Raw genomic sequence first — 18,330 nt, 5'->3', positions numbered from 1 at the left:
ATTATGTCAACCGCGCAGACGTTCTGAAACTATTGCAGAAACCAGAGACTGAGTGAAGCTTTTTCCAAAAAGGAATAGGAATCCATCAAGGATGATGTCAATTCTGAAAGGCCTGTAACAATGATTACGGATCACTAACGGGGAGGCTATCATAACTCGTGCCTGCCAATCGCCAGATCATCAGGAACTAGCAAAAGAGATCTCTCATTCGGCATATGTTAGGCCATTCTGAACTACCATTTAGAGATCAGAAGATCTACGACGAAGTTTTTGACCAAACAGTAAAACATTTACTGTGTTTCGCAACATTTCATCATCTAACGATACGCCAGCGTTTGAAAAACGCAATTAAAGCGGTTGAAAAAATATCAGGTTCAATGTTCCTACGATAGAATTGTCGTTAAGTATATATCATTACTGAAACAGGCAAACAGTAAGACGTATCGCAGGTTATGTGACCTTACGTTTAAGTTTTTCAATAACGATGAAACTATTTGAGAAGCCGGGTCAATGACAAAAAGCATCAGACTGTAGGAGCACAGAATATGTAATTATTCTACCGCACCAATAGAGATTGCCGTAGTTGAGCAATACAACAATGGGTAGAAAAATCATTTTATCCTTGAGCGAGGTCAATGAGTAAAAGGTTACGTTTTCACAGTATGCGTTTCTATGTGTATACGAAACGTGGCCTTGCTAAGACCTCAACGTCCGGTACAGTGCTTTATATGGTACTCCGCGAGAAATAAAAGTAATACCGTCGAGGATACAAAAAAGAGGTAAAAGTTCGTTACCTGTTATAGTCAAAGGCTTCTAATGCATGTGAAGGAAGCCAATTAGAATACTTTCCCATATGGGTACGCGTGATTTACACATCCTGCCTAAGATATATATGCTTTATGAATAGGAAACAAATTAGTTTTGAAATCTGTATGTTGGTTTATTAAGTCATTGGAGAATGATCAAGGTAATGATAGTTGTAACGATATACAACGTTTAGTTACTCATTATGCTGCTAAGATCAACGTGTCTATACATTTGTTCAATAGGAATCGTTTTACCTGCAGCATCCACAGACGACCGACCATCATTAAAAACCGAAAACCCTCGATATAAGTGCACGCATTCCCTTTGAGTCTATATTTGCTCTATTCACGTAGAAGCTCGCTGACTGAAACACTACAACGCTCAATAATAATCAGTCTCTTCATTTGCTCTGCTGGCCTTGACGATGCTTTTGTTCCATCACTCAGTGACTTCCTAAATGCCGACAGATATTTGGCTATTCCATACCGTAGCAGTAACAACATGGATCTTTTTCGATCCATTGGTCGTGCAAACAGTGTCATCAGTAATAACGAAAGTAGATATAGAAGACAGCAGGGTTGCCGCTTTTTTACTTATTCTATGTGTAGATTCTTCTTCAGTTGTTCGGATTTCGATTGCGTCCTATTTCAAGCGAAAAATTCCGTGCAAACAATAAACTCATCCGTAACATCATCCGACTGTACCCTTCAACAAGTACCCCAAGGATATACCTACCCGGATGAAGGTAGCGTTGGATAGCTCGAACGTAAGTGCTATTATGCCTGAACATAGTCTGAATATTTCGGGTTACTCGTAATTTCGAAGTACACTGGCAGTTTTTACTCCAATTACATGTTTATCTACATTTACGGCTTTTCGACTTTTTACGTAGTTCATAGAGCGACAGCTGTGCAAACTGAGATTCCGTGTGTTTCCGGTGTTCGGACACCTCGCCAGTATTCCTGCGCAACCTTTAAGCATCTATGAAAATCTGCTAGAAAATAAGCAATTCGTTTGATAATTTAATCGCAATAAGAAGCGTTTGGTATTTTACTCTGGCAAAGTTAAATTTTAACAAACCGGTTGTGAACGTCTGCATTCACTTTAATAAAAAAAAAAGAAGACTTATTATAAATGTGGTTAATTTTAGATTAGAGCACGAAAACTGTCCTGTAATTCGCATTACAGGCCATTTAATAAAAGCCTTTGTAGTTAAACTAAAGAGTCGTTGGTAAAAGAGACCGTAACTGCGTTTATCGCCCGTTAATAGCTGAAGGTGTCTGGCGGTTAGCGCCAAAAGTGAAGTATTTATGTTCCTGTTTGAAGGCCACTACTTCATACCAACGCGTTTTTGTCAAAAATATTTGTATCTTACTTGACGTACCAGGTGTTGTTGCAAGGTTGATCTTCGTAATTCATACTTACCTATTTCCTCAGCTTTCGTCCTAAGTATGCTGAACACAATGCTCTATTGCTTACTCCTTCCTTAGAAGCAAGCAAACATATCTTTATCCGTTAGTATGGCATGTAATGATTTTATCTTAGCGGTGAACCATAGGGAGGTAAAGGTCAATCCTGCTGTTCTTTAGTACTCGAAACACGTACCTGACAGTGATAAAGTCTGCTCAGCCATAATTAGACTCAAGCAGTAAACAGAGAATACGTTTCTAAACCTAATATTTCCTTTATTTAAAGCTTGCAAGTAAGGCGAAAAAATATTTTTGTCTAGCTATCTCTGTTCAACAGGTTAAAAATTCCTAGAAAGTGTTTGTTGAAGTATTTTTGCTAGATCAACTTTCGTTTCGCAGCCGAAGTGGTCAATATTCATAGTTAAGCATATTTTGTGTAATGGTAATCAAAGCTAGCTTTACATAAAGAAAATATTGTTCCCCTATAGAGTAACGAAGAGTGGCGATGCTGCTGTAGTCTGCGGTAGTAGTACTTGGTAGTCAATCTTTCAATGCAAGTAAGACGTTAACTTAAATATGATACGGGACGAAGCTAGTTACGTACTGGAGCCCATGCAAAAACTACTATTGAATGAAAATATTTAACTGAATAACTGTAACTTAAAAACGACATTCTCTTTAGCCGACTCTATGTCGCCGCTCGAGATGATTCTGAGAGGCATACTGTGAAAAACGTGCATCTGAACTTAACGCAACATGCAGTGTATTCAGATTAATTAAGTTAGGAACGATGATGCTTGCACGTTAGCTTCAGTCTATTTCATTTGTTCTATTACGACGAGAAGAACCGCATTCAAAGAAATAGTTCCTTTAACCTAAATAGTAAAACGTATATCTCTCCAGGTGTAATTAACGTCTAGTATCTGTCGATCTGATACGTTCGTAGTGCTGGTAAATGGTTTATGAGGGGGGCGTAGAAACGAGGGTAAACATGCGGAAGAATATGTACAGGTAGCCGATATCTACCTGGGCCAGTTTGTGGTGATTTTTTCGGCCTGTCGAGTGTGACTACGTCGGTTATAAGAAATGTGTATGTAATAGAGACGGATCAGACCGAGAGTTAAGAGCACACTTTTAAAGTATAAGGAGCTTCGTATTCGAATAGGCAACGGGCCTCTCTTTCACGGGAGATCATGCATGCGGAGGCTCATAAAGATGCCAGCGACATCAAAGAGGTATGGTGTCTATTAATATTATTTTAATAGAAATAATAATTATTATTATCGCAGTGATTATAAGGTTACTTCACACAAATAGTGTACGCGCGTGTAGCAAGCTTTAATAATAACTTCCTTTGGTTCAGCATCTACATTTGTTTTGATTATAATGTAACGGAAGTAAGTTTATATATGTTAACAGTACATTGATAAGTCTACTGCGGTGGTACTTAAGATTTCACGGATCCAAAGAGTTCAATTTTGCTACCTAGCTTTGCATAAAACTCTCTAGGAATCGGACTCAATGTACATACTATAGTTTGTCAAAGCTGCGAGCATTTTTTAATTAGAGTTTTCCTACGGAATTTTCTTAATACAGTAATGTACTGCCTAAATTTCAAATGCTAGATTAAATGTACAGAGTAATTCAGTTATTTATATCTTAACGGACGATCATTGCAGTCAACGTTTATGCCGTATAAATTTATTATATTATATGAGAAAGCAGTAAAGGGCTGATACGTACAAAAATTGTACAGCAAGGCTCATCACAGGCTAGCTTGACGTACATATATATATATACAGAGAGTATGCAGTATTTGCACGTATATATATATATATATATATATATATATATATATATAAATAAGGTAAACTGAAATTAGTAAATGAAAGTTGCTTTTCCTTTTAAACCAAAATTGCTTCTTGCCTCGGAAGAACCGCCGGAAAGACTCGAGCTTCGTTAATATCACACATAAGCGTATCATCATGTCCTTCATATGTCATTAATATAAAGTCCTACGTGTAATCATAAACTACATTGAAACGTGTTGCGATAAGGCTTTTTACAAACAGAATTTTATGATTGCTTGGTACACCTTATAGAATGTATCGCTTCAGAATCAGTTGGGGAAGATCGATGAAGAGGAAGGGATGATCTCTCGAGGCAACAAGGTTCACAAGGATGATCTGCTCTACGGCCTTGAAGATTCGCCACCGTGGTATCTTTCCGCTCTGCTTGGATTTCAGCAGGTGACAGGCAGGGACGGATTCGAACGGATTGGAAAAGTCCAATCGAAAGTGCACAGTTTCTTTATAAAATTACCTTTTATGTCTTAAAAGGAATATTTCTACTAGCGCTGCTGGTACTACTATTAACGCCTTACGAATTACGTTTATTACTTTATTATCGTTAGTTAGTATTTTTGTGAAAGCACTATGTATATGTGGTCATTGTTTTATGTTTTGTGCATAGTACTTAATTGCATCGTCGGGATCATTGAGTTATCCGTTTATGTTGGCACCTGCAATATGTATGAGAGATTCAGATCCAGCAAGAGGCTACCTCATATCAACTATCTTCTTCATCTCTGGCATTACTACAATTTTTCAGACAACCTTCGGTATCAGGTACAGACGATCAACATTATTCTTTTATGTCCATATATTTCGAACCCTTCAACAAGTCCCTTCGAAACATCACTCGCGGAAAAGTTTGGAAAAATTTATGCATAACCTCTTTGAGCATCATCGAATTACGTAACTCGTATAATATAACACGTTGTACTCATAGAAGAGATAGTATCGTTGGCATAACGCCTAAACCGCATTGTAAGATTATATTAAAAGTATTTAGCATAGTATAATGAATTCTAGTGATTGCTGAAACGTACGTATTTTCAGACTGCCAATTGTGCAGGGCTGTTCGGTAACGTTCCTAGTGCCCATCGTCGCAATCATGTCTCTGCCTGAGTGGAAATGCCCCACTGAGGAACAAATAATTGCCGCTCGTTTAAACAACTCTACCGGACCTGTAACCGATGACGAATGGTCACTTCTATGGCAAACACGAATTCGAGAAGTGCGTTATATGATAGTGTATCTGACTTGAGCTACTAAATAGAATCACTCATTTCCAGCCAGTACCCATGTTTCACTCTAGTGATTTTCCGAGAAGATGGTAATCACTTATTAAATATTCATTATGGGGCTAAGTCTATATGTGTTATTGGTAAAACAATAACAAATTAAACGTACAATTTTCTTGATTATGGCTTTAAGTTTTCTAAAGTTAATTAGACACTTACCGTTGAAAAAACGCTATATGTCAGATTATTCTTGTTGATCAATAATAGAATTGAATACGCAGTCGTATTTTTTTTTGCCTTGCAGATCAGTGGTGCAATTATGATTGCATCAGTTTTTGAGGTACTGCTCGGGGCTACGGGCATAGTGGGTTCGATTTTAAAATGGGTTACACCGCTGGGAATCGCGCCGACAATCGCGCTTATTGGTCTGTTTCTTTTTGAAGAGGCCGCAACGCTCTGCTCGAAGAACTGGGCTGTTTCTATAATGTACGTACGTTCTTAACAACCAATGAAATGTGTGTATACTATTGTTTTTATGATGCATTTAGAACAACCTCGATGCTTATATGTGTGTTACAGTGAGAGAGGTAGAATGGTAGCGATATATATAGGGCTGCGAAGTTCGCTTCTCTTCGAACTTCTTATCATCGTTTGTCCATATCGCAAAACTTTGCTTATGTTCAGGCTTTGAACGAAGTGTACAGTTTATTTCTACATTGCATTTCACTGGTTTTCCTAAAATCAAGTTTCTCTCTGATTTCAATTGATTTTAACTAATATTCTTTATTACCATGTTTTCCTTAAGAGTTGTTTTTTTCATGAAATCTTAAAACTCGCACTTAAATAAGTTAGATTTTTTTAAGCCCTAAGCTCTAGATAAAACTGGGCGGTACGGCTAAAACAGTAACGATAAAATTTTTGAAAACAGAAAAGAGCGCTTGGCTATTTGGCAATAAAGCGTTGATAAGCATGCTGTAAATAAATACCAAATAACGTGATAGAGCCTAGATACATGGTGCCAACGTAACGGCTTGGTGTCCAAACCTGCGACTGGAAAAAACTCGAAATAGCTGCGTCAAGTTCCGTTACCTTATCTAAGGGCTTCTACAACTTATATAAATAAATTACATATACGATATTTGGAGTAATTTGAAACATTTTCGTGAGGATCGTTTTTAATAGTGGGTATGCATTAACCCGCTATTACCGAACAAGTGCCTCCGAACAAATGCAGTTCATTTGCGAGAAAAAAAACATAAGGTCATCATGAGAGAAACAAAGAGCTAGTGTCCAGAATATAAGCGAAGACCCTTGCCCCTAATTCTATATATAACATAAACGTTCTTGATCGCTAGAAACCAGATTTACATTGACAACCTTCAACCCGCTTTTGAAAGAGCTTCTATTTAACAAAACTAAAAATTCATAATTGGGATCTAAATAAATGGATTAAAATGACAATCGTCTTCAAAGTCGGCACAAATTAACTGTTTTCGGTAGGTTGTATAGATAAACCTAACAGTTTTTTAGTACCTTTGTCATTTAAACCTTTCCTTTTTTAAGCCTTAGAAGCAGCGTATGAATAGCTGACATATATATAAGATTAGGGTGTTCTGTATGAAATGTTAGATGGTATTTTCGGTATAGTTATTTTCTATATCTCTTATTATTTGTCACTTTTTTTGGATAGTGACATTTTGCTGCTACGGCGAGGCGTTGAGGTACTAGAGTTTGCCCAGATAGAGAGCCTTAAAAAGCAGTTTTGAGATGTTCAGGCTTAATTTTTGTGCAAAAATCTCCGAGATTTTGAAGTGATATGCGAAAGCTATGCCTATAGTAGGTCATAAAAACTACGGTGCCCTTTTGCCGATATTAGGTCGACACTTGTTGTGCGATATCTTGATTGCCTAATGTTTAGTTCGCCCGTCCTATCCAGTTATTAAGTTTACATTTGGGCCTTAACTTACGAAGCAAGGCTCATGAAGCTTTACCGAATAACCGAACTAATAAAAAAAAGGCTGTACTATATTAGTAGAACACCACGAGCCATTGCAGCTGTACATTTGCTTGAAGCATTACTACATCCCTTCAGTTATACCTACTTATTAATGCGGTTGTCTGTGATTATTATAGAATGGACATTTCAGTCAGAATTCACAATTATACAGAACAATGAATCATTCTTATAACTTTAAAGCAAAGAAATAACCGTCTGCATAGAACCTAACCGAAATCATTCCGCATTTCAATTTTTTTGCCTTATTACTTTGAGCAAAGTGAACAAGTGTGGCATTTTTATATACACTAACTCGGAGTTAAGATGAGGGCGCTTCGATATGGATCGATTTTCGTAAATATCAACACCTCGTTATGCACCTTCGCAGATGCCCTCATGAGACGTACCTCGGAATTTAAAATTCCCGTACTGGAATTCTCAAAACCAATGGCTCTAAATGGGCACTTTTCTTCTTCTAGAGATTTTACGCAATGGCAAGTCAATACCGAGCTGTACTTCCAATAGAGGCCTTACATCCGTAAACTACTTGAAATCGCCGACGCTTAACGCGTCATTTCATTCCAGTTGCTAAAAGCCTGAGTGATCGTACCCGAGTCGACGGTCTCAAACTTCAAAGATTACAAAATGCGCCTCGAACACAGCACAGTGCCGTAAAACGTCGCACCATTATAAACTATGAAATTTAGTTTCTAACGTCACAGACTGAACTATACGATGGCACATTTTAGCTGAACATTTTTTTATACGTTTTTCTCTGGCTGTATCTAAACAAAAACATAAATTTCAACGAAGTTTTTGCATGTGCTGGAAACATCCTTCCTGGCGGTCCATAATTATTATATAAAAATATAGCTACTGCCTACCATAATAGTAGCTCAGATAGAAAATACTAACTACTCATTTTTAAAATACTTATCTCTTCAATCTGCAGGTAGGTTTATTAGTAACCGTGCGTCAAACGATATGTGTGTAAACTCGGCAAGATGTCGCTCAAACACACTATATACAAAAAAAATTCAACGGACTTAAATTTTCACTTTATTTCATCAACGTCTTTTTTTTAATATTTCCGAAATTGCCTAAAAGTTGGAAATAATATAGCACGTTGTTTTGGCACGAAAATGAAATTCTCCAGTTTGTCAGAGGTTTGTCTAGCAAAACAAATAAGACAGTAGAGGATCTTCGTTCAACCTCTAGAAAACAGTGCTCTGTTATAATGGGTTTATTGCTTAATTGCAGCGAATTGGTTATTTTTGACGATTTTTTCTTGAGCGAACTTCTACTAAGATAACAAGCCTTCTCTTCTGCTCGAAATCAAGGTCTCCGTTATGGTCGGCTTTCATAAAATTTTTGAGAATTTCTTTTATAAGGCAAACTGGAAGATTCTCATCAATGTTTGAATTAAAAGAACTCGAAAATATGACCTATATATGGATTTTTAGGAGAAGAACATAGTATTTTAAGAACTTTTTGCGTCTTTTGTCCCTTCTAAACCTTTTGGTAAATTTGAGCCCTTTCATCTTTGAATTTTTTAATTTAATATAGTCTATTGGAAGTATTGTGTGTTTAACGTACCGTATTTGACCGATATTTTAATAAATTTCTGCTTAACCTATGGTTACTACTAAAATGTTGTTTGCGGATTAAATAGGGAGTATATAGAAAATGACTTTTGAACTATTGGATTTTTGATCGCTGTGAATGATCGTTATACTAAATAAATACGGCTGACCCTTATAGGACATGCAGAAGATTTTTTTGAGCTACATAAGGTATATATCGGCAACCATTTAATTGCTTACCGATAGCGTATATTGATTTAATCATCATTGAGCTATATATATATTTATATATATATATATATATATATATATATATATATATATATATATATATATAGACACAACACAGGTGCAAAAAAAATTGCGAAACGAAATTGATTTTATTGTAATTAATCGTACAGGGCTATCGTGTTGATGACCCTGTTCTCACAGTACCTGACGAACGTAGAATGCCTGCTACCGTCTGTTAATAAAAATGGACTTACAATGAAACGCGTGGCCATCTTTAAAATATTTCCGGTGAGTCTCTATTGCAATACATTATAACAATTAGCCCTAACAAAAGGTTTTACATAATTAAATGAACATTTAATGTTAAACTCAGGCATTGCCCATCGTTTCGAAAATGCGCATTGCACGCTAAGATAGATTGATTTCATTATATAGTACAATCCTCAACTGTAATATAAGCAATAATGGAATACGTGGGAATATCAGTTAATACGAAAGCACTCAACGACGGCCTTTTAGGCTATTTGTGTAACAATCTGTCCTAGGTCCCTCCAACAACTTGTTCCGCCTGACCGCTCAGTGTGCCGCTTGAACCCTGCTAAATACTATTGACCGCAATTAGTGTGTACATTATAAGTAACCACAATAAGCCCCAACTTTTATAAACTTAATCAACGCAATTAGTCGACAGGAAGCGTATCAGAATCCTAGATTATATTTTGTTTGTGACATTCTAACTTGCAAGCTGAATTCGGACCACCTATAATATTTCAGCCAAACTTATCCTGAATGCTACCTTTTTCTTCCTGCTTGTTGGTATTCAAATATCTGTTTAAAAATGAATAATTTTATGGGAAAAAATCCTCTAAAAAATCAAACTCTATTAGTGATTCATTGAATTGTGTCGCATTATATTTCTACATTTTATACTCTGTTCGCTTTTGCTATCGATATTTTTTGAGATAATAACTTCAGATCCCAAGCTAGATTTCACGACAATTTGACTTACCTGATTTTTAATATTAAAGTATGTTAGAAAAAGTATGTGCTCTGAAGCCAGTCTTTTCTTCATAGAATTGAACCCCATCGCGCATTAAGCAATTTTACCCATGATGGGACTTGAGCCTTTACAGAAGAAATTCACTAACGTGGATTAATGAGTCTTCAACTAGAGCTCGTACCTATATTTTTCCTTTTTTAGATATTAATGGCTTTAGCCGTATCCTGGGCAATCTGTGCGATTTTTACCTTGACTGATTACTTCGGACCCACGAATTTGGCCCGCACCGATCTCCGCGTAAACATTATCAGAGACAGCGCTTGGATACGACTGCCTTATCCTGGTTGGTACTCAACTGCAGGGGAACGACATATTGTCGTTATAAAATTATTTCGTCGGACGTTATAGCTATAGTATTATGATGCCGATGTATGTGCTGTGCTCTATATATTGCCGAACGTCTACATGCGCTAGGGGCAGTGAAACAATATAATTGTCAAGACAGATCAAGAACGTCGAGAATAAGCTGTTTCCATTTATAGTGACAATATTTCCTATTATGTAGCCCAATTCGGAGGTCCTACTTTCACAGTGGGGGCTGTAATTGGAATGTTATCAGCCATCCTAGGGTCTATCGTTGAGTCAATTGGTAAGTGATCGTTTAAGAACCTAAAGATATTTAATTTTATATCTTTATCATTGCGTATATATGCATATATGTGCAGCTAATTACTCTAGAGCCAGATGAGCGGTACGAGAGATGATCTGATTCATTTGTGAACCACACTACGGTTTATCAATGCTAAAAAAAAATCTATTATTCTGCTGTTATTGTGAGCACTCATCTGCTAGTTCAACGTATGATATCATTCAATTCACTGAATCATTTTCAATATATGGATTACCATTGTTCCTTTTTTCATATGCCAGGCGACTACCTGGCCTGCGCTTCCCTGGCCCGAGCTCCACCGCCCCCTAAGCATGCCATAAATCGCGGCATCATGTCCGAAGGCGTGGGTTGTATTTTAGCTGGAGTGTTCGGGGCTGGCTGTGGACTCACCTCGTATTCTGGAAATATCTCAATTATTGCATTAACTAAAGTGCGTTAATTTTTATTTTTTTTTTTTTTGCTTATGTTTATACGAGTGTAGCATTAGGCTTAATCACAAGTGTCTAGGAAACAAGGCTGATTAGCTGCATCCAAGGAGATTCAAGGAGTGATCAAATTATATTTTCAGGTGCGCAAGCAGCAATAACCTCAGTGGACATTTTCAAAAATATCCTTCAAAGCACCGCCTCTCAAGATTTCTCTAACAGTGCTTTATTATATTATAAATAATGCTTTTCTATTAAGCTTCAACCAGATGTCTATTAGATCGTTAGTTAAAGATAACTAGTCAAAAAATTGAGATTTGAGTCGGCAATTTTTTATTTCTAGGATAATTTTCTGGCTCCGGTATGGGCTGTCTTCACATAAATAGTTGTATCTATCGTTCGCCCCTTGTTTATGCTATAGGTCGCGTGTCGTTCAGTTATCAATTGGGCAGCTGTCTACATGATTATGTTCGGCATCGTTGGGAAAGTGGGAGCAACATTTGCTACTATTCCCGACCCAGTTATCGGTATGTATCGATATGTAAGCAACATTGGACACATCTCAGAAGCGAGTTGTACAGAAGCTATTTTTTACATAAAAAATAAAGAAAAAGCACTATCGTTCACTATTTTAATATCGTTTGACGCACAAAAGAAGACGTATGCCTTGATTATAGACTCTGTCCGTCACCATCAAGTGCAAACGCCTGCTTTTTCCCCGATAACTTCCTCTTCTGGAGAGTGAACCTGGTAGTAATTCTGCTGTCGTCATTGTGATCAATCTCTCAGTCAGTGAGCATACGGATCAGAAATTATAGCAAACAAAGTGAATCTACTGCTTGCGTCGACGAATCCACCATCATGCGGAGGATGTAGCAGCCGCCACGTCCAAATGAGTCAGCATTCTCTATTAATATTGCTTATAAACGACTTGTCTTCAATTAACTTGTTCTTCCTTTCTTGAAAAACGAAAACTTACTCTCGTCAGGGTTAAGCTTGTACGGGCACATACCGATACATAATGCATATATATACACATTAGGGAGGCACATAAAAGAAAACAGTTTTTCTTCGTATATGGGAATTCGGGACAAGCCAGACACCGTCATTATTAACAGAATCTCAACTCCATAGATTTCCTGACGAACAAACAAAAAACGTTTGGCATGGCTGGCATTGTCTCTGGATGGCTAGTACGCTGCCTATTCATAATAATAATAATAATAATGAGCGTAAACACATAGCATAGACGTCGGTGCACGAATTGCACGTCGGACCATTTCCCAGTGATCAGTAAAGCTGTCCTCGCCTTATAGTCCAGACCCGAAAAACGAAAAAAAAAAAAAGATGCTGTTCTAAACGCTGTTGTGTATTGTTACTCATGAAATAGTGTGACGTATGTTGCTGGTTAGAAATGTTTTCAAAATGTCTCGGATAACCTTTTCGATCATATATATATCCTTTCATTGATAATTGGGGCGATAATTGTTGTTTATTTTTTCTTTGCTTATGCCCGCTTACGACCCGCTGCCTACTATACAGGCGGTGTATTTGTGGTAATGTTTTCATTGATCGCTGGAGTTGGTATTTCTTCCGCCCGGAAAGTAGATTTGACATCTTCTCGGAACCTGTTTATTCTCGGAGTGTCACTTTTTGGCGGAATTATGGTAGCTCACTGGGCGCGAAAACATTCGGACGCAATAAAAACCGGTACGAGACACGTCAGACTTCAGACTGATTCTCTAGTATGTAAATTCCATTTTAGTTTAGTGTTTGTTAGCCATATCCTATAGGTGCAATCAGAAATTAATCCAAATGGGCCTGAGGCCGACAGGTACATAATTTTATGACCCTGACAATTTCTCACTGTCAAATTATTATTAAAAAACGAGTCAAAAATAAATGGAATACATTATCGATCTGACCGCAGGTAATGAAATGCTTGACCAAACAATTACTATCCTGTTTTCCACGTCGATGTTTGTAGGGGGTAAGTGTGTTGCAGTACACAAATCGGTCATTTAATTAACAATTCATAAAATTGTGTCGTTATCAGTATAAACAAAGTGACAATACAATATATACAAGTATTATCTAGATTGGAAAGCGATACGTGCGAGTAACACGAGATTGAAACAGATGGTCCGGCTACTGTTATTCAATCTACATACGCAATCAATATACTAAACGAGGGATATGAAGAACTAATTATTATCTGTAGACTAACTAACGGGGCCTGCGAGAAACCTATTTGCGCAAAGGCCAAAACATTGAGTCCTTTTACATTCGGGATGAAATCGCTTCTCAGACCCTAAGTTACCTGCCGCGCTAATCAGAAGCTGTGTATGTTGAGTACATTTGTAAATTATTAAGAATAACGGTCTCGAGAAATGGTACGATGTATTTTGCATTTGCTTTTTTTAAACTGTACTTTTTTGTGACTATTAATGTTAACAACAGAAAGGTCCTCATTAGCGGAGTCTATAGAATTTCTCTATATTTGCAGAAAAGTTCAATTTTTCGACGAATTCACGACCCTTCTGTCTTCGTTAGCCTGTGTTGCTGCTAAACAAGACGGATGAACAGTCAAGAGCCGATCTAGAAACTTGAAAGAATGGAAGTTGTTTAAAAGTAATCTCAAGTTACGGGTATACAACGAGCACTTTCACATGAATTTGATGTAGTTAACGTGCAAATACTCCAAGAGTTATAGTTCCCTCAACACTTAACGTATGATAATCACTAGAACAAGGATTTTGTCCAATACGTTATACTGAATCTACTGGCTTCAGCTGCGTTTTTACTAATTTATAGAGTGTAAAATTTCACGTTATATGTCCGCCTATAATGTTATAAAAACCCCTACGTAAGCAGTGTGTGGAGGTGAATATTGTTCTGAAATCTTCGCATATCCTAACGTTCGTAATCAGACAGAGAGGGTCTGAGCTACGATTCGAAAAGAGAAAGTTACGCTCGCGGAATGTTAGAACTTTCCAAGTCACTCGCACGAAACCGCACGAAGCCAATAATACAATAGGAACTGGGGCAAGAAACGACTTTTCCCCTACGGGGCTTTTATATTGCCGACTTTCGAATAGGTGTGACGTATCGTTGGGCCGCCAACTGGTTTCATCATGTCATTGTTTTTCCCAGAAACTTTGAATAAAGCAGGCCCTTCATGTCTTGCCAAATCCTCCGCGATGTCGATGTGAACAGTTGGGCAAATTAAGCCATTCTTCTCGTGCGGAAAATCGGCACACAATGCACTGTCTTCCCACCTGAAAGGTCTTCTTCAGTGGACGCGTGCGTCGCGCTAACAGTGCATCATGGTTTGCTTTATGCGGTCGTCTGAAGCGCCGTTTGAGATAGAAAGCAATAATGGATACATAGCTTTTCTCAGAGAAAATCACAACTAAGGAACCTAGGCTAAATGCGGATAGAACATAAAAATAAGGAGCATGCCAACTGGGCTAAGTGAGACTTTCTAAGATTTACATTACAACGCTACGTATCTCTGTTTTAAGTTAAGACAATTTGCAGAGTTTCACTAATTATTGATTTAATTAGCAAAGTTCATATATGCTAGTTTTTAATGGGTTTATTACTTGGCTTACTACAGTTGTTACTGAATTCACTGACAATCCAGGTAGCCTCGGCATCTTCTTGGACAACACTATTCCGGGAACTTTAGCAGAACGCGGATTGATTGAAGATCATTATCATCATCAAAAGGAGCCAAATCTCGCCTGTTACGGAATGCCGTTCCTAGGGCAACATTTCGAAAGACTGCCGTTCCTGCCTTTCAGTCCCTCATACACAAAGAATCCTATTCCAGGACTCATTCGAAGTATCTCACGACAGAGCAGACGCTCTAACTGCGGTGCCACTCAGTCGCCAAAAGTCGCAGGCCCGAACGGGTTAAGCGGCAAAGAAATGGGTGAAGGTCAACTGTGAAATTAAACAAGATGAATATTAACAGGTGCGAAGCGACAAAATTATAAATGTATTTACCAAATATATGATTTTGCAAAGAGCGGTTGAATACAATTTGAAAACAACAACAAAAGCGGCTTTCCGTGTACGATGAACTTGGTGCGCACCTGTGTGCTGTATTCATTCTATCCATAGAAGAGGAGCAGAACGCTTCTTCAGTTTAGACAAGCTTGTAACACAGAATAATTTTCTATACTCAAGATACATTTTGGAGTTCTGTGTTATTAGCAGAATTTCAAACAGCAAAGATAAGAGCTGGGGTAATTGTATGCTAGATTCATTCTGATAGTGGCGGCAACGGGCAACGAAGGTCTCTGCCGAGAACTGGACAGGCTTAAGTTTCTTTCAACAATCAATCCAATATTGGCTTTGATTTTCATAAATCGGGGCTTGAATCAATATCACCTCTATTCTAAATACGATCAATTGTCATTTGCATAAAAACAGTAGATAGAATCTGCCTATAGGAAGGTTCTATCATTTGATATAGCGAGCTACGAGCACATATATAAATTATTGTCTAAAAATAAGGCGCATATTAGGCAAATATTCGTTGTATATAGAAGTTCTGTTTGTACTATGTGTGTTTGTTTATTCCAATTCATTTCAAATCTGGTTTTTATGCCATTTGCTCTAATATTCCTATCAAGAAAACCAATAGAATGAAGAACAAATAAATCTGTAGTAGTATAAAAAAAAAAACACACGCGTGCACGAACTTTGTTCGATCGGAGAACCGTTTGATTACCCGTATAGATGCCCTGCTAACGTAAGTTCTTTCGCGTCTAGCCTGTACAGAACGATTGCATGTATATAAATGATTTGCGATCCATGTGCGGCTCGAGGGACGTCACCATATATATATATATATATATATATAAACAGTACAGGGACACATTTATACGAAATGAAATATCTGTGTTTTAACTAAACGAAAGAAGCCAATATCATAAGCAAGTGCTAACTATACGCATCTGTTACTCCATGTTATTATAATTGTTCTCTGGGCGCATAGGTAGAGACTTCGTAAAGAAAAATGGCAACGAAAGAAAATTTCAAAAAAAAATAGTGAGATAGATGAGTGAATGGATGGACGATAGCACCAAACAACCGTTGTTGCCGCCATCGCAGTGGTCGCACGATAGGGAAGACCAATATAGTCTAACAGGCAGCTTTTTTCGCCTGTGTTTCTTTTTCTTCGGGAAGCTATGCGTACTCGATTTTTGTGCCATGTGTCGGGCAACGTCAGACTAAATAACAACGTAATTTGCATAAGCGAAACGGTCCAGCGGCGGTTGGACTTTATCTAAACGGCGAAAACATTATTTGAGATATGCATGCATGCATTAGCGAGTACTCCCCATAGAAGCGAGTCTCAAAAACTTCAAAGAAGATATGGTGGCGAAAAAACCGATGGCTGACTAGTTGTGGCAGGGCCGGATAACAGGCGAGACCGACTACCGGCAGCCGCTTGATAGCCGTAGCGTCGCACTCTCCAACGAATAACGTCAGCCATCGCGAAGAAATCGATGCGAGAGGCTCGGTTTTAATTCCTCTTTCGACGCTGTTCCGAAGAAGGACTTCAATTGAAAGATTTTTTTCATTTGCTAATAATTCTCATTGAAAAACTCGAGATGTCACTATTAAAATGAGTAGAAAATTGTTAGTATTATTACGAACTGTATATGCGTAAATATGATTATAATAACTTTCAATTCAGTGAATTAGAAGAAAGACCAATAAGCGTTTATGTAATACAAAAATAGCGACACAATCGCCTCAAAATGCTTTTTTTTTTTTTTTTTTTTTGGATGGGGTTTAACTCACTTTATAAATGTGCGAGCAAACATTTGGCGATGTGTACCATGTACCTTGTGTGGAGATCGATCCTTTCAACATAAATGATTTCATTTTACACACAAGGAATAGTTGTGTCATGCTAACGCGGGCTTCCCTGGATGACATTCTTAAAAACTAAAAAAAGATCGTCAATACAAACGTCGTTGTGTGAACCATACGTATATGAGGCAGAAAAGTGGCCAGTACCTTTTGCCAACAGATTTTATTGCGTGCTTTGTTGTGGGATAGCCTAATCATTATGGATCAATAAATTCATTTTTACACAAATGTAGATTTTTCTCATAAACGAAATAAAGTAACCTCTATTTTCTTGTTATGGTAGACTCAAAAGACGTACCCGTATATTACCACTGTGAACTAGATTGTCCAAAAGATGTGAACATTCCCTGGAGCTAGCTGCAGTCTAGCGGTTATTTTAGAGAAAAAATAATGACAAACATTTTAGTTTTGTCAGAGCTACGTTTTGTACTCAACAAGTTGCGTCTACTTTCCTCACACGTCACATGGATCACGTACCCAGACGGTGAGGAAACGACGTTAACAGCGAGTATTGGCTGCTGATCGCAAACAGATCCGTAGCTAGGTTTTTACGGTAGACACCGCTAAACCGGTAACTACTAACAATGTGACACTAAGTTGATTTGCTCAAGTAGCAATTGGTATTTAATGGAGCTACACGTTCTTTTGGTCCTACAGTTCATTCTGTCAATAGAATGAACCTAATGTTAACAAGAACTTATCGTTCGGTCCGTTAAAGACGAACATGATCGATGAACAGCTATAAAGAATATAGTGTTGTCCATTGTGCCATCTGCTATGAACGCTACTACGTGAAAATCTAGACGCATTTAGTAGTATATACAGCCGCCGCCGCCGCCAATAAGCAGGTTGTCTTTCCGTCTTCACTTTTCGATGTAGTTTCTTCAATATTGACAGTAGCAAAGGACAGGAACTATAACACATCTGTCGGCGGTCATAGTGGGCCTATAAGAAAATGGCCAGCAGCGCCGTGTCCGTCTTACCCAAGTCCGGAATGAGAAACGCAGAAGCGTAGTTCTATCGGTGGAAGCGGAATATTCTTTTAACGATTTTAATTGGCATCGACGCGACTATCTCACAAATACCGAATCACGAAATAAACGAGAAAATAAAGCTGAATAATAATATCAAATATACACCTTGTATAATGTCTTCTCTGATGCCCAATAAAATAAGTTAATTGTGCCTTTTTTTTTTTTCGAAAATTTCGATTCAAAAAGACGTTGAGCTAA

At 37.7% G+C, this 18,330-nt stretch overlaps 1 protein-coding gene across 7 annotated transcripts; it reads left to right on the top strand.

Annotated features, from left to right (window-relative positions):
* Positions 1-1,336: 1,336 nt before the first annotated feature.
* LOC111247098 (solute carrier family 23 member 1-like) lies at positions 1,337-17,330 on the top strand. 7 transcript variants are annotated; one of them, XM_022797663.2, is made up of 13 exons: positions 1,337-1,573; positions 4,334-4,465; positions 4,689-4,843; positions 5,117-5,294; positions 5,606-5,787; positions 9,282-9,399; positions 10,313-10,454; positions 10,677-10,760; positions 11,042-11,211; positions 11,628-11,733; positions 12,749-12,916; positions 13,137-13,196; positions 14,853-17,330. In XM_022797663.2, exons 1-13 carry the CDS (start codon positions 1,547-1,549, stop codon positions 15,158-15,160), a joined length of 1,830 nt encoding a protein of 609 aa, XP_022653398.1. In that variant the 5' UTR covers positions 1,337-1,546; the 3' UTR covers positions 15,161-17,330. The 7 variants fall into 7 exon arrangements, with proteins under 7 accessions (XP_022653398.1, XP_086839345.1, XP_086839344.1 ...); XM_086983217.1 differs by lacking the exon at positions 1,337-1,573 and adding an exon at positions 3,215-3,451; XM_022797661.2 differs by lacking the exon at positions 1,337-1,573 and adding an exon at positions 3,217-3,451 and having other exon boundaries at positions 4,319-4,465.
* The last annotated feature ends 1,000 nt before the right edge of the window (positions 17,331-18,330 follow it).

Source organism: Varroa destructor, unplaced genomic scaffold (genome assembly GCF_002443255.2).
Source record: "Varroa destructor unplaced genomic scaffold, Vdes_3.0 BEIS01000003.1, whole genome shotgun sequence".
Classification (NCBI taxonomy): Eukaryota; Metazoa; Arthropoda; class Arachnida; order Mesostigmata; family Varroidae; genus Varroa; species Varroa destructor.
Note: the sequence above shows the minus strand (reverse complement) of the source record. Positions and strands in the feature narration are given on the sequence as shown.